Below are 23,999 nucleotides of genomic sequence, written 5' to 3'. Positions count from 1 at the left end.
TACTTCAAGAACTGGAGATTTTAAAAATAAAACATCATCAGTAAAGTCACCTTGATTATTTTCCTTTTAAAATAAACTCTTGCAGTTTAAAAAAACCCCAGATTTTTCAGGTTTGCTTTAAAATCAGTCTCATGATTACACCAAGATTCATCTCACAGGGTCTGTCAATTAATACTTGTCATGTCTAATTTTAAAAGCCCAGTATATGCAAATTTGATCCATTTCATACTTGAAACCTAGAGCAACGTCCCTTGGTGTCCTTTGTCTTATAGCAACTCAAAAGACTTGCTTCTCTGCACTGGGCACAGGGAGGCTTTTAGTGAGAATTATGTCCACTGCATTCATTTATTTATTAATATAATTGAATATACATTTACATTCTTTATTCATCTAATAATTAGATAATCATAATTATAATCTCCATTATCATAATCCAATTTTGTAAATGAAACTGAGGTGTGCCAGTATGATAACTAAACACTATGTGCCGATTACTATGATGTATTACTCATAATGCAAGTAAAAGCTAAAAAAATGTGAAAATTATTTAGTTTGTAAATTAACTGTTGATATTATATGTTATCATATATGTTCAATCAAAACTGTTGTATGTAAAAAAATTGTATTGTAATCATGCCCTTTATTGGTGAATAAACAGTTCTTCTTCTTCTATAGTTATTGACCGGGCTTAAATTCATTCATAAATATATATTTAATTTCTATATTTATTCAGTCATAAAACTATCACAAAATTCCAGTTGATGTTCCTCCACATAAGACCTGAAAGCAGACACATAGTTCAATCACTAGACACTAAGAAAATCTTTTAATCATACATGTCGATGGTCAGATACATCAGCCTGTATCTGAATAATCAGTTCAACGAAACGAATTTACCATTTGGACGAAGAGTTATTGAATAATTATCCTGGTCCTTCAATTGGATTTATTAACAATACCTTTAAATTCAATGTGAACATATCAAATGGTATTATGCAATATTTTGATATGCAAAATTATCAGTAGTACTACATAATTTGACACTTAAAACATTTTACTGAAAATCAAAAATATATATTATCCATATCAATGTAAATAATATAACTATAACATTATGATTTTTACATTAATTGTAATTCATTAACAACCACTAAGACAGACAACTCTGTCTGAGCTGAAGGCATGAATTGCCACACAAACAAAGGGGGGCAATTTGTAAACAAACATAAAATATATTGATCTTTACTGATGGTTTTGAAACGACCAAATTAAGTAGTAACACATTTCTATACAGTTAAAAAGCCATAGACATTGCCACAAAAGTGAAATTGTGCGAAGATATTCAATGTTATCCCGAAATTTCTTCTCGGACAAAATTTGTCGTTGGAACTCTCCGTTACTAACCATTATAACCAAAATTTCAACTGCTGATTCCGGTAATAGACTTCATTGTACAGCCATAAAAAATAAATAGTCAAAATTTGTAAGCACACATAAATTTCCTTTCCCAAAAGGAGTCTGATATATGCATGGAGTTAAGAGAAATCATACTTTTACCTCGCAATTCTACACCTACTTGGTGGATTCGCCATCTCGGTATCCTAGGTTGCACAACCCTGACATTTTTGTTTATCTAATTAGTAAAAAAAGTGCTTTGAGAATACAGAATACTGACCTTACATACAAACTCAAAAATGATTCATAACAAAGACATGGTTAATTCGCTCCATGCTCTTTTCGACACAATTGACATACACTTTACCAACATTAGATAAAATTTAAAAAAAAACCAACAGTTTTAAGTTCTTATTGGATTAATGATGCAGTTCTGTATTTAAATTCATGTGGTGACTTAATCTAGCATAATTTAGATATGTATTACTAAGCATTATGTGAATCAGATTTTTTTAAATTTAGAAACCATGCCATCATAGCTATGGGCAAAGGTAAAATATATATGAAAATACTAGTAGGAAGTAATTTCAAGAAACAAAATTTTTGAACTATCTATCATTTTCAGTAGTCCTTCTTTTCCTTTGTGTGGAACAAATCTCATTGATTTGTTGTGAATCAAACAAATGCAAGTGAAGTAATGTGTACTACTAAGAAAAAAAACCCATATGTATCATTTCATAGGACTGCATTTCTCTATCATGTCATCTGCATTGTAGTCATGAATCACTAGATTATTTGACAATTCTTTCTGGGGCTGTCCACCGTGCAGGTGGCTATAGCTAGGCAGGGAATTTAGCTGTTTATACCATTTTGAGGATCATGGTTTATGTCTGATTTGCTGTATTAAAAGCATAATTTTTGTCTCAATATGGTTATAACTGTCTTTAAATAATCCTGCATAACTTAAATAACACTGTCTAGATCACTTCTCTTTCTTTTTTCTCAATAAAAAAAACATGTACATGTTATGTTTAAGATTTATTGACAAAAATATTGCACATAAATAACTATTATAAACAATTGTAAAATATCTCGTAACAATTAAAAAAATGCAAACTGTTGTAACATTACATAATGTAGTTATAGATAAATAATCCCTTTGAGGAAGTCTTTTGCTTTTCAGTATACACAATCAATCTTCCATTCTTTTAATCTTAAAATAATTGCAACAACAACAAAAAATTCTATGCCAGGTTTCATACAACAATTCACCAAAAAATCCCCCCCAAAAAAAACTGCTAAAATGAATACAGAAAATAAAAGCATGATAAAGGAATGTGTATGAAAATAAGGGAAATAACTTTGTAAATACTGTTTAATTTCCTTTTCGTACAAAATGTTGCTAAAGTACACCCTAAGCAAAACTATAAGTAAAAACCCACATTTCAAATAAAGGGGGAAAAAAGTTGCTCATGGTCTGATTTTGTCTGTACAAAAAGCTACATATTAGCAGCAAAAATTCCAAATAATATTTGATGCTCCAATATTTAATAAGTTAATTTATTTTAAAAGTAAAAACTAACACATGTAAAAAACAAAATATTGGTTTAGTGAAAAGCTTTCCATATCTAAGATACAGTACAGTGAATTGCTTTCCATATTTATAACACAAAATATTTTTTCAGTCAACAGCTTTCACAAACATAGTATATAAAATATTTGTTTAATGAACAGCTTTTCATATATAGCAACCAGGTGACCAGTGATTAGTTTCCATACAAAATATTTGTTCAGTAAACAGCTTTCATATTCATTGAACATGAAATATTATTTCAGTGAACTGCTTTCACATATCTTGCATAAAGAATATGGTCTTTAGATGGAACATCCTTAGGTCCTTCTTTCCCTATTGACACATAGTGATGGTATGTATCCTGGTCCACTTTGTTAACAGGTGGAATCTCTACACCATAAATATCACCAAAGCGGAACACACTCTTTGAGAATCTAAAACAAAGGTATGATGAAAGTAAAAGATAAAGGTACCCCTTCAAATGTAAAAATGTTTAAATTTTTTTTTACAATTTTATCTTTGACCTTTTAAAGTCAATGGGACTTCTTATTTTTTAAGGACTAAATGTGTACTAAATGTGTACAAAGGTTGGTCAAAATCTGCTGAAGGTTGTCCATTCTAGCTTAAAAATGATGGATGGATATGTGTCGTCACAGAGTATTAGAGTAACTAAGTATAAAGATATTGGTATAAACTGAACAGTCATTAAGCTTGACCAACTTACATTTCCACTGGACTAGAATCTTTATTAACATCTTCTGGTGGTTGACAGCACTGCTGTCCTATCTGGTGGTATCTAAAATGTGTAAATAAACATGGCTAACAAAATCATTTAGAAAGAATAACAGATAAACATTGTTTAATTGACAACTGAGAATTTTCAATGGGTTTTATAAATTCACTACTTTAAAAATGGTATAAAACAGAAAATGCTGGAAGGCAAAAAATCTATAAAAAATTCATCAATGCATGAATATACAAACTGAAATACCCTGTATAAACTATTTTACCTTGCATACAGCAATTCATCATGTTTAGAAGGTGAGTGTATTTTGAGTCCATAACTTGGCACCATTTTCCATTTTGATGAATCACTTTTAACTTTTACCTGAATATGATTGAATTGAGATCGTAAATGCATGGATAGATTAGTGTCATTGTCCGAATGTATTAAATAAATTGTAAATTTCTATGTAAAATAAAAATTGCTTGATATACTAACTTGTACATAAATTTACATGTATATTATCTCTGTAACAGTAATGTTTTTCTTACAGAAGCATGTTTCCCTTACCTTCATTTCTGGGAAAGGATCTTTATCTGAATCCGAGAGTGATATATATCCATCAATATCCTGCCTATCAGAACTACTAGTGCTACCATCTGATCCTGCCGAGGTTGTGGATGAAGTGGAATCCTTACCACTGATGTTAGGATTGACTGGCCTTGTATAATTAAAGAAAGGACGTAAATCATAAATACATCATAGTTATTGTACTGATTAAAGTTAAACTTACATTTGCCAATATTCTACTATAGCATTATCATTATTTAAAAGTTGTTTTGTCAGCATGCTCAGTTAAACCCAAGATAAAAATGAAATGCTTTACTACCTTTACTACAACTAACTAGTGGAATATATAGAAACAAAATGTACATTGCACAACAACCAATAAATGCCTGACCCTTTAATAGATCAATTGTAAGTAAATCTAAAAAATTACAATTTTTAGAGTTACAATTAATAGGATAACTGATTGGATAGAGTGAATAACCAAAATACAAAGAACATCTAGATTTAATGAGTGTTTCATTCAATAGATATATATTCAGGTTTTCTATATTTTGGACAGAACCAGTTGATTCTTCTATTTATTATGATGATTTTCTTCACAATTTACTGCTATTTTTAACATAAATTTTAAAAAAAAATTGTGACTGGTGAATTAAAATTTGTGTTGTGATGTTTAAGTGGGAGCCAGTCCAAGAATGACATTACCAAATTTATTTCACAGTGTGAATAATCATTTTTTTTACACCAAGAGCATTTGATAAATCACTGCTATCTATACAATAAATCTATATTTGTTTTATAAATTTTGTACTATGTAAAGCACTCAATAACAATAATGAAAATAGGTTTAGAAAAGCCATTGATTATAAAAACCATGTGTGTTTATATTAAACTGATGTGAGTATTAGGTTAAGGTAAAAGCATCTGTGTTGTTTGGAGGTCACAGCTAATGGTCAGTTCACTATACAAATCATACAAATAAGGAAGTCATAATGGAACAGTGTTTGTAAAGAAAAGAAGGTAATACAAACAATTACGGTGTCCAATTCATTATGTCTTGAAAGTTGTAATAAATAATATGCCTGGACTTGCATCACCATCCTATTCTTGCTGGCACATATTATCAATTTAAGCATTTTCTACCCAAAGTTGAAAAATTCAAGTGAAAGTTATATAAGAAACACAAAAAATGTTCCAATGATAGTATATACATGTAATACTAAAAGAATGGCTAAGTAATAATTCATATGTTAAAGTATATGTCAGTAAACAGTGTACAATGTTTAAATAAAATTGGTTCAAATCTTATTGAGTTACATTTTACAAGAAGTACATACTGTTCAGAGTGTAGTAAAGAAAAATAGCCAAAAATCAATATGCCAAAAAGTAAGGACAAATTGTCAAATTTGCCCATAAAATGAGGCACACATTTCAATATGCATTTAAACACTGTGCAAAGTTTGAATAATAATGGTTCAATACTTTTCAAGTAACAGAATACACAAAGTGTGTACCCCTATGCATGATATCAGGAAAAATGGACAAACAGACAATTTCATGAGAATTGATAAAACTGTTGGAAAAAAAAAACATAATACATAATATTTTCACCTATTTAGTAACAAGGTATTAAAAACATGAAACTAAAATAAAAATAAATGACTCCAGCTACTCTTGATCTGTCTTTTGGGGTCCTAAAACTTTAAAGGTCTTAGGAACATTTATACAAGGGTTATCCCTTATTGACAAGGACATACAAGCACCAATTCAAAAATGGTAATCTGATTAAAGGTTGAAGTCTGTTAGAGGATATATATAAAGGCAAATATATATAACTTGCTGCCAAAGCATAAAGGTCTTTAAATGGTCTGACCTGTAATGTATTTTTTTAACTCTGCCTAAGCTACAGAAATAAACATTTGGTAAAACCTTTACTTCTTGTTAAGTTGATTTACATTTAAGAGGGAGTCCATGCAAAATACAGGCATTTGAAGGCACATGACACATTTTTTTCACACAATTTTCACCCACTACATATCACAAATGCATACTTTCTCAAAGTTTAAAGTTGTTTTTTTGGTTAACTTTAATGATTACAGAGAAATAAATTACATAGAAAGCATTGGACTTCATTACAACGGGGAGATGAGTCTTTAATTTGAGCAAACTTTGCTTGCATTGTTAGTGAATTTAAAAGTCAATTTCCATTGTCTATTTGAAACAAATTTTAAACTATCTGACATAAATACGATATATACATAACATTGGAACAAAAAATTCAGTGGGATAAAAATTACCCTGTGCCACCAATATCATAGGATCTGCCTGATTTTTACATGGACAGCCTTTTAAACTTATAAATGTATAAAATTATGTTAAGATAAAGTTTGTACTTCTTAGTCAGAATTATAAAATGGCATATATATTCTACAAAAATTGCTGAACTTGAGGTATGATGGATGTACATATAAATGTAATTAATTGAAAAAAGTTGATGGGTGAGTCTGACAGAAAATTAACAAATCATAAATCTATTACCATATAGTATAAGAATAACAATTTTTGACAACCAATGTCATTATTTTAATATTAAAAAATATATCCTTTGACATCAGTATGATATTTGTTTGTATTTAACTTACTTTCTTTCTGCTAGTTGTAAGGAGAAAGGACTGTCATCTTTAGCTGTCTTGGGTTTATAGTTTCTAAAATAAAAACCTTAAAACATAACTTATATTAACGCACAAGAATAGAATGACATTTCTCCATTGTACTTAAGCATTCAATTTATTGTTAAAAGTGAAGAAAAGTTATATTAATGAAAAACAAACTTTGTATGGTGTTATAAAGTATCTTAAAAAAGTGCAATTCAAATTTTAATCTGTTCATTGTTAAACTCAAGAATCTGATGTAGTTAGCTCAGACATCTAAGATGAATGGGCAGTTTCCTGCTTCTTGCAAGACATAAACTGTTCTGCCTCTTGAAGGTCATGTCAAGGGGAAAGAGGAAGGACATCTAATTGTGGTAACGTCATCAGTCACTTAATTTTTGTCCATGTCTTTTTGCATTTGAGTTTTTTAAATGGTTCCTTGCAATCAAGTAAGGTTTTGGATTGTAAAAGCTGTAAATGATAAAATAATCACCCAAAGGAAACACCCTAATCATTTTTAATTATTTACCGTACAGAATGGTCCATGATCATGGTATAAAGATTACCAAGAGTTGTATATTCAAATGGTCTGTAATAGTCATTGAACTGGTTTACTTGTTCATCACAGCTCGGAAATTTTGCAATCAAACTATCCTCAGACTTCCTTTCTAAAATAACCAAAATATCTTAAACAGCAGAACATGGATAGTGTACAATTATCAATTAATCACAAAAGTTTCAATTCAAAACAAATTTTATAAAACTAGAACAAAAAAAACAATACCAGTTGGTAAGAGGAAGCAGGTCAATTATCATACAACTTTTATCCCATCCCATCATTGGGCCACTAATTATTTATTCTATAGGTCCATATGCATTTTTCACCTGAAATGTCAGGTTGTAGCTTGGGTCTATTATTCATCTTGATTTGGAGGATCATTCCCAGCAACTGGAATGTACTCTAAACATGACTAAATGAGTAAAAATATCCTTCCTCCATGACACCAATTATTCCTAAGACTGGTACTTTGTTCACTGTGAAAACATTTCTCTTTATTTATTTATAGGTTTCATAATGAGTAAAAGTTGAATATCACAAAATATCAACTCTAGTTATTAAATTTCAACATCATGAAAAAGACCCTCTGCGAGTTTATTATGATGTTGAACTGTGATTTGTTTCGTGATAATCAACTTTCATGAGTTATAAAACCTTTTTTTCCTATGATTCCTATAGCCACTTAACATATGGCATCTGTCGTGGCAGAAATTCTAGCAATTGTCTGTCTTTGATGTCACCAATGGTGTCAGGAGAACAATGTCAGAAATGTCGCAATGTCGCTTCGACCAATCAGAATTCATAGAATATAATACACCATCCCACAATGGTGAATTTTTATATCCCAAATTCAAACCACTTTGTCCGTGGTGGGATATTGTAAATATCTAACTTTCAAAGAAGTAGATAAAATGACCAAATCTAAGAGAATTTATTTTATCCATTGCTTTTAACGCACTTCAAAGTTACACTTCATTTAAAGTTATTAATGGCACTGGTAATTTTGCACTACATCCAAGTGTCAGTAAGAATTAAGTGTCCATCTAAAACTATTGTTTTGTCTGACCCAGGTCTAAGTTCATTAGTTACATTGAGCCACTGACTCAACTCACTGTAAGAGCCTTAGACTGGATTATTATGCCTATCAGAAACAAGTAATAATCAGACATGCGTGGTAAGGTAATTCATTCTTGGTTATGTTAATGATGTACAGAGCTTCAGCTCATGGGAAAACTTGTTCTGTCTTCATCATTCCATTAAAAAAGCATGAAGCGTACATAATTATTTAATGTATAAAAAAAATAAATATGCATGACCTAAATATACCAATTGTTTACCATGAAAATATCTTACTTTGGTCAAATGGTAACGGCAGACTTCTAAAAACGGGTAAATCCCACCACTGACTTAGGCTGAAAAACACAAAATAGCTTTTAATTTAAAATATGAACAAGATCAGGTCGGGGCAGATGAAGGATTTCAGGTTAGGGTGGTGGCATTAATGGAACAAAATGCATAGTGAATTGAGGCAAATAAATTTTTGGAGGTAAGAATTTGTCAAAAATCCAGGTTTCAAGCAAAAGCAATCCCCCCCTAATCATTTTATGGTGGGGTGTTTTGTACAACCCAGCCGGAATTCACACTTGTCTAGTAGACCTTAGCTAAAAATACACTGGAAAGATACTATAATAGAGAAACATTCATAACAAGTACAGTAGTTGTTTGTTGAAAATAGCATTTAAATTCAAATCATACATATACTGAATTTTACTTAAACTGAAAAATAGAAATGTTTTTTAAGGACCATATGCCAACTTTATAAATATCCTATGTAACTGCCTCTACAATATGACTAGTTGACTTAAATAACAAACAAGAAGCATGTGATATACAAAATTACAATCAAGCTCGCCGCAGAAAAAAAATGATACTTCACTGTATTAAAAGAAGCTGTTCCCTAAAACTTGATAAGCTAACAAGAATCAACAGCTTTATCAACTATGAAAAAAAAATCATCCAATATCCTTTCTTCAGGTAAATAGTAAATACATGTAACCTTATTCTTTTTTTAATATTCTGCTAAATGGGAAATACTGAGGAATAGCACAAGTTTATGATTACCTGTTGCGAGAGATATGCCTTAACCCTGCCAGATCTTTATTGTGAAGGTAATAGTCTGTTGGTAGCTCCCAAATATTCTGCTTGCCTTCTTTAGGTATAAATACACCCAGAAAAATATTGGTTGCTTGCTGCTTCTCAAGATCTGTAGAGAAATATGGGGAAATTTGAATAATGTCAAAAGGATTTACAAATACCTTATTGTTTTCTTTGTGAGTGTCCATTAAAACATGTTTAAACCAAACTTTATTATTGCAGAGTACTGACTTGTTAAATTATTTTGACACTATTTATGCATCTTACTTAAATACATCAATGGTAATCCAAAACCTGCATTAACAGCATGTAAAAACTCTTAAGAAGGATTATTTGCCTTTGAAGTGTTAGACAATGATTATGTTCCATTATGCACATCCACATATGATGCTCGGTTGTCCTATAAAAATTCCATCAAAATCCCTTCAGTAATTTAAAAGCAATTGAGCTTACAAGGTTTTAACACACTAAACCTTCTGATATAAATTATCTCTTTTAAAAATTAAATAGCTTCCAATACATATGATTCCCAAAACTTCCTATGAAATTTCATCAAAATCATTTCTGTGCTTTATGAGAAGTTGGGCTTATATGAAGACGGGACAGAAAAACATACAAACAGACATGGCAAATCCTATTTATCATCCCAAACTCACTTTGTGATGGATACAAATAGCAAAGCTACACTTGTATACAGTTAAAGTGATAGACCCCTCCATATCTTATAACTATATTAACCAAATCTGTAATATTTCTGAGTAATGTTTTGCTTAAACAAACCAATCATGTACCTGACCAAAATTTATATAAAAAAGGTACATATTATATGATTATTGGTCTCCAAGCATAGGCTTATAGCAACAAACAATGTATCTGTTGAGCAAAATCATTATTTTATTTTTATCTCCATTCACCATGAATAAAAGACCAATACTGTTAAGAGGTTTTTTAAAATCAAGTTTTGTATTATTTTGTCTAGGTTTCATTGTACCAGAAAAAAGTACGGAAGTATTACATAGTTAACATTCTATTTTATTCATTTACGTATTATTGAAATGTAAAGAATATATTAACAAGATTTTTTGTTTATATTTACATATTATATAATAAGAACAAGTATGTATGTATGTTACTGAAATGAATCATAACATATCCTATCCCTTGGGTAAATACTAACATGATATCTACCTTCAACCAAACAAGATGATTTTTGACTGTATATTAGATGAGGTATGTTTTACCTGTAAATGTATTGCTATAATATCTTGACACTGTATATAATATATCTTTAGACTGAGCAGCCAATGGATTAATCTTTCTATAGCCTTCTATTCTATGAACCAGTTGTGAACCCCCATACTGTAAAGCTATAGTGTCTCCCTGAGCTTCATATAGATTTTCTAGCATACTGAAAGTACAATGTAAATACATAATGAGAGGGTAAGAGAAAATTTGAAGTCCACCTCTGCTTAATAACAGAATGTCCTTAGATCATTATCAACCGAGCCTAAAATGCAGGTAAAAATCTTTACATGCCAGCTTTGTACATTTTGTTTTGAGCAGGAAATACTAAAACTGTTAGTGAAGGAAATGAAGAGATGTTTTTAGGATGTAAGGACATAGATAAGAGGACATTGGAAATTGACCAAAATGAAACACCTTTCTATCAAAAGTGTTATTTAAGGTATTTATAAGCACTGTATATCAATTTTTTTAATAGCTCAGAATATCTTTCATGCTATAGGAAAAAATATATTAAATTGAAAAAAATACTATACCTAAGTAGAACTGTATCAAACTCCAGGTCTGTTTTAGGTAAAACACCCAATGCCCACAGTTGATATGCCAATGCTGCCCTGCCAAGGGCAAACTGGGCAGTATTGGTTCTATCGAGACAGTCAACACAGTTTGTCCTCACAACACCTGTCTGTAAACACCCATAATCATTCCTATGTCCTTGGAATCCTTTCAACCTTAATAACAATTGAAATTAATGATATTTACAGCCTACCTATTGAGGTATTATATTAAAGATTAAGTTAGATGATTCAAAGACTTGATTGTCATGTGAGAAGTGTAACATTTAAACCTGAAGCTATCTTTAAATCATATATCAGATGCAAATAAAATCTTGTAGTTTAATTAGTTTAGCATCAATTTTATTAGGTTTAGAGTTCTTTCTTAACATAATGAAATGAAATTAGGTGGGAAAGGGAGACAAATCTATCAGTAGGTTACATACTCATCTTGCTGCCAGTAGTGTTCACCAACAGGTTTCATCTGTTTGATGTAAAGACCTGTTTGTTTTACACAATATTTTGCTATCCTTGCTAATCTGGATAAAACATCACCATCTTTCCTTAAATTAAAAAAAACCCAAACTTTTGATCAGGAACTATTAAGTACCAATATCAGATTTTAAATATTCTGTTTAAAGTTATTGCCATTCATTCAGAAAAGCAATTACTGCATGTATTAATTTTGTCTTGTGACCCTATCTATAAAATTCAAAGAAAACAAATTTAACTACGACCATCACCTGATGTATAATAATATGCTCTGTCAAACAAGCCATACAGTAGAAATAAAGAATAATGGACTTCCTGCGCAGTATACTTTTGATAAATGTGCAAGAGTTATATTTTTTATGGAAACCATTTAATCAGTTCAGGTTTCTGTATCCAACTTCATTGTTACTTGGGAAGCGTAGTTTCTCTGAGTATCACAAAATTTCAGGAATCTTAAATAAATAAATAAACAATGTATTTCTGACACCCCCATATTTTGTAATATTGCATGCTTGACGTTGTAGCAAAATTATCAGAGAGAATATCAATTGGTCAAATAAATCTAGGTATTTGCCTAAATTTGCTCACTCCAAAAGAGGACATAGACAAAAACAAATTCATACAAAATGTGGTTAAACTTGACTCAACCAAATTAAAGTGTACCAAAATACTTTTTTTTAAATCATAATAAAAAGAATCTCATTCACTGGAAAATTCTTAAAAATGCCACAGAGAAATGTAATAAAACAATTGTCAGCTTGGTGCATGCAATATCATGTTTTATGGAACACTTAAAAGAGATATTGACCTCAGCCATGGACCTTGGGTTATATCTCTTTTAAGTGTTCCATAAAACATGATATCACAAGCACTGAGCTGCCATAATTGTATAGTATCATCCAAACTAAATACTATTAATGTTTAGTAATTGTACACATATATTTTCTGGTTTTTTTTTGGTAACAATTCAATTATATGGATTTTGAACTAATAAGATTTGACTATCATTTTGAATCCAAAATTTCATCAACCTTGAATAAAAAATCAATGACTAACCAGTTGCAGTATACTGGTATTTATTTTTGTAATCAAAAGAAAATTATGGTACAGTTTGTCTGAAGTATGGCCCAGGTGAAAAAATGACACAAATTTATGTAATAAGTATGGCATGGTATGAATAATAAGTATCCACTTATTCTTTAATATGAAGCTGGATTAAATGTATGCACTTTTAAACAGTGAATAACAACCTAAATTTAGTTATCAGTATACCTTCGAATTTACATGCATATATCACAGTATAATGTGAACTGTAATACTTGGAGATATGCTTTAAGTCACTTACTACTGTATTACAGAATTAAATTTTTATGTATTCTATTAGAAATGGTAATGTAAGTCAAAGGAGGTCACTCAATATTTGCCATAATGAAAGGTGATAGAGAACTATTATTGTTTTTGCCTACTGGTAAATGCATGACCTCTCTGAAATACATTCCACTCTCTATCTCTCTTATTCAACTGGTATGAAAATTACCATATAGAAATCATACATAAGATGAGAGTGTAATCTAGTTTAGTATACATCAACTAGAATCTCATGTAAGAGCTAAGTACAAAAGAAATCAAGTAGCTAATATAAGCTATTTAGTTGTTTAGAAAATTAATTGTAAGACATGTAGTACAATTAGACAGGCAAACTTAAGGACTTACTAGGTAGCTGTATTCTCATTCTATTTTCAAAGTTTGGGTATTATATTGTACAGACTATTTCCCATCTAGCAAGGAGATTTTCAATGTGGTCAGATGAATGTCAAAACAAAAGACCTTAATAAGGACAGAGAGTCCGGGACATGAATGGCTCAAAATCTTTCTGTCAATAATGACGAATGCAGTTACGATGTGATTGTTTGAACTTTTAACACAGACTGACATCATGTGTTATAATAAGCCTTGTATATTTCTGTTGGTCAAGACATCAATGATATACATGTAACAGCACACTTGTGCATTATCAATAAAGTTAAATCAATTTGAGTACAAATAGCTCCATCCCTCATAGACAAGGCTGAAAATCATATTATGACAAAAGATTAAACTTACCTCTTACTAAAGAAAGCCATATCAAATCCTATATACTGCATGGCCTGATCAGCTGGTAAGAACTGGTTTAAATAATCTATCACATATTTATATTCATCTATCAGTATACTCTCATGTACTCTCTTCTCTCTTTTCTACAATATATGGATATGGGCATTGTTGAATGAGAGAAAAAAAAATGATAATTTTCTTAGGTAACTTTCAAACAAAATGTGAATTATGTGTTTATATAAAAAATTAAAAATAAACTTTTAATTTCTAAACAAATAAATGCTACTAGAAATGTCTTTCAAAATTTATTTCATTCTTGTCCATTTACCACAATAATAAATAAGTCACTGACCTTAACAAGATTAAATATGATGATTGGAGATCCATATCTATCTAAAAGCTGGTTGAAATGTTGTCCAGATACTGATGCATATGGATCTCTTTGGTCCACTAAAAAGGAAGTCACATTTCATAAATCTGATAAAAAAGAAACAATATAGAGAGTTTTGTAATACAATGCTATTTATCTTGAAATTTTACTGCTGCAAGTATATAAGCTACACAACTATTGACATAAATACTCTACATCAGACTACTTGAGATAGGACTGTAGATTGTGAAATATTAAGTAGACTAATAGACATTCAGGTCTATTTAGATTTCATCGAACCTGACATACAATATACTGAAGGGCTATAATTTACAATTCAACATACTACTGCATGTAATAATTCAGACAATAAGCACTGAAAACGGAAAGCTTATAACTTACATGATATAGGAGGTTTCGGAACCATAGTGGAAACATCTTGTGACCAGAACAAAGGGACAGAACCCCTCATCTGTGTGTAGGATGTTATCTTGGTCCGTTCTAAGAATGTTATTGAAGCATCATGTACTATCTGTTCTGTCTCCACCTCATTGGCAACATAACCCTAAATCATTAATTAAATTTACAGTCTTAATAATTCTATGCATCAACCTTATTAGACATGCTGCAAGCAAGCTCTCAAAGACAATTCCCTCGCTTCAAATGGAGTTGAATGTTAAATCTTTTAGTTGGTTAATCTCCCTTTGCAAATGTTGAACATAAATTCCTTCATGCACAGCTCAAAACTTAATACAAAGTTTAATCTAAATCCAACAAGGTTTTAATACATAAAACAGTTTAAGTTGGATATCTCCCTATGGAAACATCCAGCAAAAAGTATATTTCATCATGCAAAACCTTTCTACAAAATTTCATTAAAATTCCTTCCGCAGTTTAAGCAAGGTTGTACTTACATGATATGTGGATAGATAAAAGGACAGACTGACAAGGTAATTCCTATAAAATCCCACACAATTTGTTTGCAGGTGCATAAGAACACCAATTTATATACTTTTAACCAAATTTTACTTTCAACCATAAAGTAAGATCAGTCCTAACCTCAGTATTAGCACCTCTCTTTAGAAATCTGGTGCCAGCATTTTGGTTTGATCTTCTTGCTAACAATGTAATGTATAATGCTTTACCATAAACACATATTTCTATGGTTAGTTAAGGAAGTAAGTACAAATCAGACATATGGTGCTCTTCGATAACAAAATTAGGAAGCAGACAACTTGCAAAAAGATAAAATAAAAGTAGTTGAATTTGAAAAATGAGTCCACTGAAAAATTCCTTTATGAAAAGAAAAGCATGTACCAATATTGTTTCATTGGTGATTAATTTGGAGAATAAAATGTAATGTAATGTAACATGGTGGAAAATTTTTGTAAAAAGCATGTTTTTTTTTCATTTTAAAGTAAGCATTATTCTAAATTAAAATTAATTCATTATCTGGTAACTTTAAATTAAAATCATGCATTTCTCTGCAGAAAAAATTAAAGCAGCAATAGATTTTCATTAAGCACATCTTAATACTCAACAAAAGGATACGTTTCTGGTCTATGAAACCATGTATTATTGGAATGAACCAATCTGTATGTAAAATATGTCTACACGGCTGGATCAAAAACTTATTCCATAAATACTTCTCTGCATACCTATTTTTCACTCCGTATGCTGTATAAATACAATATTAAATTTTCAGCAATTCAAATCTTAAATCAAATTTATTTATTTTTGTGATGAAATATAAACAGCAACTACCAGTAGTTCTGCTAAAACATATTAATCAATCATGTGATGTTTGCTTAATTTTTAAATGTACATTAATATGTAGTATCACAAATACATGATGCTTACTATCAATCAGTGAATCAACTCATTTTTATACTGTGGATCTACTTAACAAATAAAGAATTTTAGGCAAGTTTTACTAAAAATTAACATTAGCAATGTTTTTGGGTTAAGGAGTTTTCAACCATTTGATATTTTGTACCTTACCTGACTGGTCAGTACTTGGTCTGTCAACAAGGGATTCTACTGGAGACATGTTATACTGCAGGGAATGTGTAATGTCATAACTGTAACTAAGAACAATTAAAACATACATTGACTTGTAGTTACTACTTTCCCATAAAAAGTCACATTTACACTACATTATTTTGACATGGCAAAAACTCTAAGACGATGTGTATGGGTGATGCATATTTTGTTTATTCTTTTGAACATACAGTCTATCTTAACTCGATCAAACTCAGATGGCTGGAACACCAATGATTTGTCCAACACAATTCAAAGTACCAAACTTTTGTCCTTTTTTATCAGTATAAATAATCTTGAATTTCTCGAACACTCGAACTGACTAGTCGGTCCTTCCGGTAATACATCATAGAGAATAAACCTCACTAACTCAAATTTGTCAGCCATTTTGCCAGCTTGGGAAATAAAAGGTGTGAAAAACTGAAATCCCATCATTAATCAAAGTGTCATTTTAGTTAATTACAGGTAATATTTAAGTCATCATTAATTAGGTAGTTGAAATCTAACATAGTACTGATTGAAATTCGAGAATGTTTGGAAGTTGATCATCAAGGAAAATTAGATGAAAACAAATTATTGTTTTAAAAGCAAACTCAACATAACCCTCTGGAAGTGAATTATAAATATCCATGAACTAACAAACTTCGTAGGAAGTATGCAATTTCTAACGATTAAATAGAACTCAGATCGGCAACCAAAAAATTATAAAATCTAAAAACTTCACTTTCTCAAACTCCTGATGACTCAAAAACATTTCAATGGTCCTTTGGAGTTCAAACTACAGAGGTTTGACTGTATTTGTATTGAATGAAATAACCATTCTGTGGACACCATCATTTATAAACCAGTTAATTTTCCGATAATCAAAATTACCTGAAGTAAAAGTTGCTGGATAAATCAACACTTTCAAAAAGCTTCTTGTATCTACAAAAGAAAAAACAAAGACTTTACCTTCACATTTTTCACATACACAAACAAATGCATCATTCCTAAACCAATAATAAAGTATTTTATTAAAATACTTTATCTATAGATTCAAATTTCACTGATATTAACTCAGAACGAAGAAAACGATAAAAAACTTTCAAAGGGGAATAACTAATCCGTAAAAGTTTTGCAGAAAATTCTTTTTCAGATTATCAGTTTTATCACTTAGATAATTACAACTTTAAGTCCAAGTGATCAAAATTTAACTTTAAAAAAAAAAATAATAATAAAATAAAATAAAATAAAATAAAATAAATGATGCAATTTATATGCCAGAAAATTCTGCCATCTTAAAGAATTCTGATCCTAATTATCAATTTACCACTTTTGAGACTATATTTGATCAGCTCATCCATCAATTTTTGACTAGAGTTGTTATAAAAAACATCAACACAGTCAGATCCTAATTTGTACTTATGATTGACATTGAGTTCCTCCAAAGAAACTGTTCATCATCCAAAAATCATTGGACTACAGAATGAATACAGGGAAGTAAACAATTTATAAAGTTTGATGGAAAATCACATGTTATGTAGATATAATAAAAAAAATAATGAACATCAAATCATCTTTTTTTATGGTTCATACTTCTAAGAGCCAACCAGTCACCCAAAATACTACTTCATAACACCAGATAATCATACAAACCTAGACTCATCAGGATGAGTGTATTTGACAGTATCATTAGGTATAGGTATCACTGCTGTATTCATGATTTTGTATATCACATGGGGACCAATCACACCAACTTTAGCTCTTTGTGTTATGACAATAATATAATATCCCTCTAAAAACTTTACAAATCCTGTCAAAGGACAAAAACACAGAATCCATAACAGATATTCTAAATCAAAAATCCAGAATTCAAAAACTGAACAAATTCTATTGAACTGTGTTAGAAAACATGGACTTATGCACAAACTTACTTTTAGAAAAGGCCTAATCATAAATTAGGGAAAAAATGTATCATATAGCATATCATTCTACTCTTGTATTCTGATTGATAACCTTTTTATCAGTAACGTAAATATTAACTCACTCACCAACAATTCCAAAAGCAGATATAGTTTTGATCAATCCAGCATCACCTTTGACATCTTTTGGTAAGTTTCCATGGTTAATCATTGTCAATAGGTTACGCACCTGTACTTGGGAGTATACAGCCTGAAGGAATGGTTAATATCAAATTTTTACATAAATACCACCAAAAATTTTTAAATATTTTGAGAATATTTCATAATAAATCTTTATAAAAATTAAAAGATTCGAAGTTACATGTAGAAGATATACAGAATAATTGTAGTTTGAAGTCGAGACTGACAACATCAAAGTGAGCTAGTAATGGCAAAATGTAATGTTCCTTTAAGACATTTAAAACTGGGGTTATTCTGTAAATTAATGACATCTATCAGGATGGATAAAAAAATTTGAACAAAAGCAGTCATATAATATTAAAACATGTCTGGCCCTTAAGTGTTTTGACTCCTTTCTGAGTATGTTCCTGTGTTTATAATGATTAAATGATTCATTATTTTTCTGTTGTTTTTTTTATATTACTTTCTTCTCTTTCTTATTAAGAATGATTCATGCAGATGACCACATAGCTTTCCACCTAAAATCCTGAGAACATTATAGATGTACCTTATCGTCATGTATAACCAGATCTTTAGGCTCTGTTCTGTCTATCTTTAATATTCTAAATTGTGTCTCTGTTGTATTGGAACCAACCACATAAATTCTCTGAAATGTAGAATAAGTAAGAAATTCACCTTTGACCCACGTATCAATATTTGACAGTATGGGAGAGCAGTAAGTTCTTTCTGAAGGTGTAAAAATTTTTTTACAATAACATGTAAAAAAACATACAACTATGAATATTTTTGAAAAATATGTTACATGAAATATATCTAGTAAATTTGAATGTCACAAACCATTTCATTGTGAATTGGTGACATGATCAATTAAACATCATTATCTGTTTTATAATTATCTCTAATACAATTTAACAATTAAATACCATTTTTATTTAGTTTTATATACAATGGAGTACTTATTCATCCACAAAAGGTCGTATGGCTATAATGTCATAGTGATGTTGTCAGCCATGTTGTTGAAGCTTATCATCCACTAAAAGACATCCATGGACATTTAGTTTCGGATATCTAACTTGTGTTGCAGTGAATATATCTATATGATTTTTGTTTTCACAAGGTTACATACAACAAATGGAAGGCTTGTAATCATGACCTCAACTGTTTGTGAATTATTAAAGTTGCTAATTTTTGACAATTTCAATGGAATTTAATATAAAGTCTTGATTTAAATACAGAATCTAACAATGTACATATTTTAGATTTTAGTAATGTTTTCAAGTAGGTTTTCATGTGGATTAAAAATTTAAGTTTATTTCATTTCATAAAAAAAGACCTAAACTCATGAGGTTAATCAATATGCAAATTACCAGTAAGGGCAGTGTTTTCAAATGGGTTCACACTAAAGTCACAAGTCTAATTGGTGTCAACAAAATTTGAATTCTTGGGGTTCTTTGATCTCAAAGTGTATTTACATGTACATTTTTCTATTATAATAGGTAAATGTCAAATTATGAATTTTTAAGTTCTATGACCACAATCAATCTGTTATTAGCTAAATATTCAATCCCAATTAAAATTCAGAGATATATAAAGATGAATGCAGTGTCAATACTTGCCTCAATTTACTTTTACAGTTTGTAGCAGTGACTTAATATTGCACATTTAATTTTCATCCCAAATACTTTATCACTCATCTTGTAAATATTCAATGCAGAAAATGTTCCCTTGCATAGAAAAAAAATCAAAGTACATGTAGTAATACCACTGATATGCAAACTTCCTCATCTTTTGAAACATATATAGATTTTTACCTGTAGAACATCTGTGACAACATCACTAAAAAACTAAGACACTACAAACTAGGTTTTAATGGCCTTTTAGTTCTTCAAATTAGTTAACAGGTAATTATCAGCAAAAATGCTGAGCCAGGCTTTAACAGTGTATGCTGGAAGTTGCCTGTGTGAACTTCAGAAATACAACTTGATGGATAAATTTAAAGTAGGGAAATTTTAGAGTCACGGCAAGTATAGAGACAGTTTTCAAGAACAATGTAGTCAAAATGTAACTGTCAATTTGTTTCATTTTGAATGGATCTTTCTGACCGTGAGTATGACTAAAATATCTGGTTTTCTTGTCCCTTCAATACAAATGAACTAAAGGACCTATTGTTGATTATCCCACCTTGGGATTTGGAAGTTATTTTTTCTATCTGCCTACTGTAACAATGATATGTACTAAACTTAATGTTAGTGTTATAGTTACTACTATTCTTTATGCTCAGTACATTAAGAACTTATTTAGATGAATTCTAGTAATTTTACCAAACAACTTTTTCCACATGCTATGACTTGAGTAAACAAAGTGTTCATCTATGACAGAATCAAAAAGATTATCTAACAATCAAATTTATATATATATCAGTATAGTAAACACTACTAACATTTGAGTAACCTTTTGTATTATAAGTATGTGTTCTACTGGTGTCTATAAACCATTGACAGCGGCTGAAATGTCCTAAAGTAAATATGGTAAGCCATTGCTAGAAGACAATTGGCCAGAGAGTAGTTCTGACAAGAAGGGTTATTTTAAAACATGATATCTGTCAAGTGAACTGGGGGAAACAGAACACAATTGCATCTTAGTAAAATAATGTAGCGTCAAGACAATCATGTTGTTAGAATTAGAATGACAAGTAAATGTCAAACTACATGGTTAACTTTGTCATCTGTTAGAAACATGCAATGACAATACTATGAGGTTTAATACTTTAAATACTGCACAAAGGTAATTTAAATGCAAGCAGTTGACCTGAACAACTTTTTAATCAAAGTACATGTGTACTGTGTCATTAAATAAACAATGAGAAACTTATCACTATGCATAATTCTCATATCAATAAATGAATAATGAATAGCTGTACGCAAAGTGCTAGTAAGGTTCTAGTTAGAAACAAGACAACTTGTCATGGTATCGTCAATTGTCCCAAGCGTTCATTTCTTGGTGGACACTTCCCTGCTTAAGAGCTTGAGAAGAATATTAAAAATTTACTGGCCACAGAAGGTTACAAATGAGGAAGTGAGGAGGAGAGCAGTAATGGAAAAGATAAGCATCACCATCAAACTGAGAAGGTGGAAATGGTAAGCTCATGTATTAAGGATGGACAACACAAAGCATGCAAAGATAGGCATCAAAAGAAAGAGAGGCCAGCTTAAAGAAACTTTGAGAAGAACAATTGAAAAAGAAAGATAAGATCTTGGATTTTAGTCATGGACTGATGCAACCAAAGTAACAACAGATGGAGAGGATTTGGCCTGATTCTCCACAAGGAGAGACGGAAATAAGTCAAGTCATTAATTTCTTTACACCTGGGTTATTACGTCCTTATATGGAAATTATAACTGTGATTTATGAATGAATGGATTATTTATTTGAAAGTTAGAACCAAGACTCTGATTATATCCAAAAACAAATTAATCCACACATATAACATATTAACTTTCAATATTTTCACACTTGCCTCAAGAATTTGGTACCCACGAAAATAAATTCAAATTACTAAGTCTTTTGACCGTTATATTACGGTTTCCACAATTTTGAATATAACATTGTTTTGTGTAAGGGTCATATCATTTAATGCAATCAAGTATGAATTTACACTAAGTCTATTATAAAAATGTACATGGTAAAAGCATGTGGGTAATAATTTCTAAATTCATAATCTTATTTACATAATGATTTGTATCAATGGCCATAGAGTACCTGTCACATCAAAGAATAGAAATCAATACTGTGTAAACATTCTATTAACAAAAACAAAATGAAAATGTAATAACCTATACACACTGTAGGTAATTAAAGATAAAAGATTACTGTTAAATACACACGCTGATAAGTGTCAATAAAAAGTTATTCCATAAACATGCAATTAAAGTGTCAAAAGTTAATAAACTACAATAAGCTATGGCTTGGGCAATTAAGTGAGTTCTTTTTAGTTTTAAATAAGAATACACTATTAGATTAAAATGGCCAGAAGAAACTATACATGTGCCAATGGCCGCTATTAATTTATTTTAATTTATTGAAATATAAACGGTAAAATAACTGATCAAAGATGGAATCACACACTGCCGAGACAATTGAAAATTTTATTTTTTCAACCTTGAAAACCACGAAAATTAATACCCGCGAACATGTTGACTTTTCAGAAACCGCGAAAATTAATACGTTTACAGTACATGTTCATGTTGGTAATGCCCAAAACAAAAACATGCCCCTTTTCTCTTCACAGGAAGGAACTTTACTTTTTGTATGAAGACAAAATTAAACAATAATTTAGTACAATGAGGGAAAATCCATTCACTAGTAGGAATACAAAAATAATTTCTGTCCAGCCAAGTCTAATGCATTTTGTATGATTATCATGCATTTTCACCATTGTTCAAAGACAAATCCCCTTGAACTTTGATTTTTTTCGCATTTGCATCATCAAATGTTGGCAGTCCTGTAAGATATATACAATTTCTGAATCCATTGAAGTTTAGTAAAAAAAAAAATCCTCAATATTATTCAGCAAAAAAAGTAGGGCATTAATGAAACATTTAGTGATACCCCACTATGTAACTTGTTCAAGTAAAACAATATTGAAGATACAAGAGATAAAACTGATAAAATGTCAAGCTGGTTAACTACTGTGAAAGTACTAATTTGTGGATACCAATTTTAATGAATTAGAGAAGAAACAGAAATTCATGGATTCTTGAATTTGTGGTTTTTAGGTTTTCAGTATATACATCAATGTAAATCTCCTTTTCATTGGGAACTAAATTTTGTGGTTTGGACTACACACGAAAACCATGAAAACTGATACCCCATGAAAATATCAGGGATCATATGGCTTAATTCATATACAAATACCACTTTTGTTTCATATAACATGTATTTATGTTATGATTGATCATTCCATTTTCCTTGTGATGTTACATCAGATTAAAAAAAAGCCTCAGCAAACTTCATGATTATCTGGACTAGGAATGGACAGATGTACTGGTGTATTCCCACTGAGGCAGCCAAATCAGAAAACAGCTCCAGACACTGAATCCCAAAAGGGATTAGTACTGGTGGACATCCAAATTTTCAGATGGTATTACAAAATACCTCAGTTATAAAAATCATACTTGGTATGTGTGAAGTAAATTGTTCAAGTAAAAAAATATTGAAGATACAAGAGATAAATTTGATAAAATGTCAAGCTGCTTAGCTATAAGCCTATATTACTTTTTTATCAGGCCATTCAGGGACTATGTTCTACTGTGGTAATTATAAGGTGTAAAAGAGAATGTCACGGAATATATGGCATAATTCATGTATAAATACCGCTTTTGTTTCATATAACACAACTTTCTGTATGCATGATATCATTGATCGGTCCATTTTCCTTGTGATGTTTTACTGTTTTCGTCTGCAGTCAGAGAAAAGGGAGATTACTTTGGAAGTCAAACAC

The 23,999-nt window shown here is 30.4% G+C and overlaps 1 protein-coding gene and 1 long non-coding RNA gene across 3 annotated transcripts in view; one reads left to right on the top strand and one right to left on the bottom strand.

Moving 5' to 3' along the window:
- The window catches only part of LOC148615148 (uncharacterized), a 44,122-nt gene extending 39,740 nt beyond the window's left edge, over positions 1–4,382 (top strand). Inside the window, exon 4 of the long non-coding RNA XR_015923833.1 lies at positions 4,246–4,382. This is a non-coding gene — a long non-coding RNA (uncharacterized LOC148615148). The remainder of the gene's footprint in view (positions 1–4,245) is intronic.
- LOC148615147 (polyphosphoinositide phosphatase-like) lies at positions 2,421–23,997 on the bottom strand. 2 transcript variants are annotated; one of them, XM_088589777.1, is made up of 23 exons: positions 23,873–23,997; positions 19,047–19,145; positions 18,449–18,569; positions 18,054–18,210; positions 17,292–17,342; positions 16,380–16,465; positions 15,930–16,055; positions 15,438–15,538; positions 14,781–14,943; positions 14,361–14,458; positions 14,018–14,151; positions 11,869–11,985; positions 11,405–11,599; positions 10,868–11,034; positions 9,594–9,735; positions 8,826–8,884; positions 7,443–7,581; positions 6,905–6,967; positions 6,136–6,165; positions 4,263–4,413; positions 3,979–4,076; positions 3,693–3,764; positions 2,421–3,402 (listed from the first exon to the last, which is right to left on the bottom strand). In XM_088589777.1, exons 1-23 carry the CDS (start codon positions 23,927–23,929, stop codon positions 3,228–3,230), a joined length of 2,601 nt encoding a protein of 866 aa, XP_088445903.1. In that variant the 5' UTR covers positions 23,930–23,997; the 3' UTR covers positions 2,421–3,227. The 2 variants fall into 2 exon arrangements, with proteins under 2 accessions (XP_088445903.1, XP_088445904.1); XM_088589778.1 differs by lacking the exon at positions 6,136–6,165.
- Positions 23,998–23,999: the final 2 nt, after the last annotated feature.

This window comes from Perna viridis, chromosome 6 (genome assembly GCF_037379345.1).
Source record: "Perna viridis isolate PV_CMFRI_1.1 ecotype Kerala chromosome 6, ASM3737934v1, whole genome shotgun sequence".
NCBI lineage: Eukaryota > Metazoa > Mollusca > Bivalvia > Mytilida > Mytilidae > Perna > Perna viridis.
The sequence above is the reverse complement of the archived record's forward strand: the minus strand, read 5'-3'. Positions and strand labels throughout refer to the sequence as shown.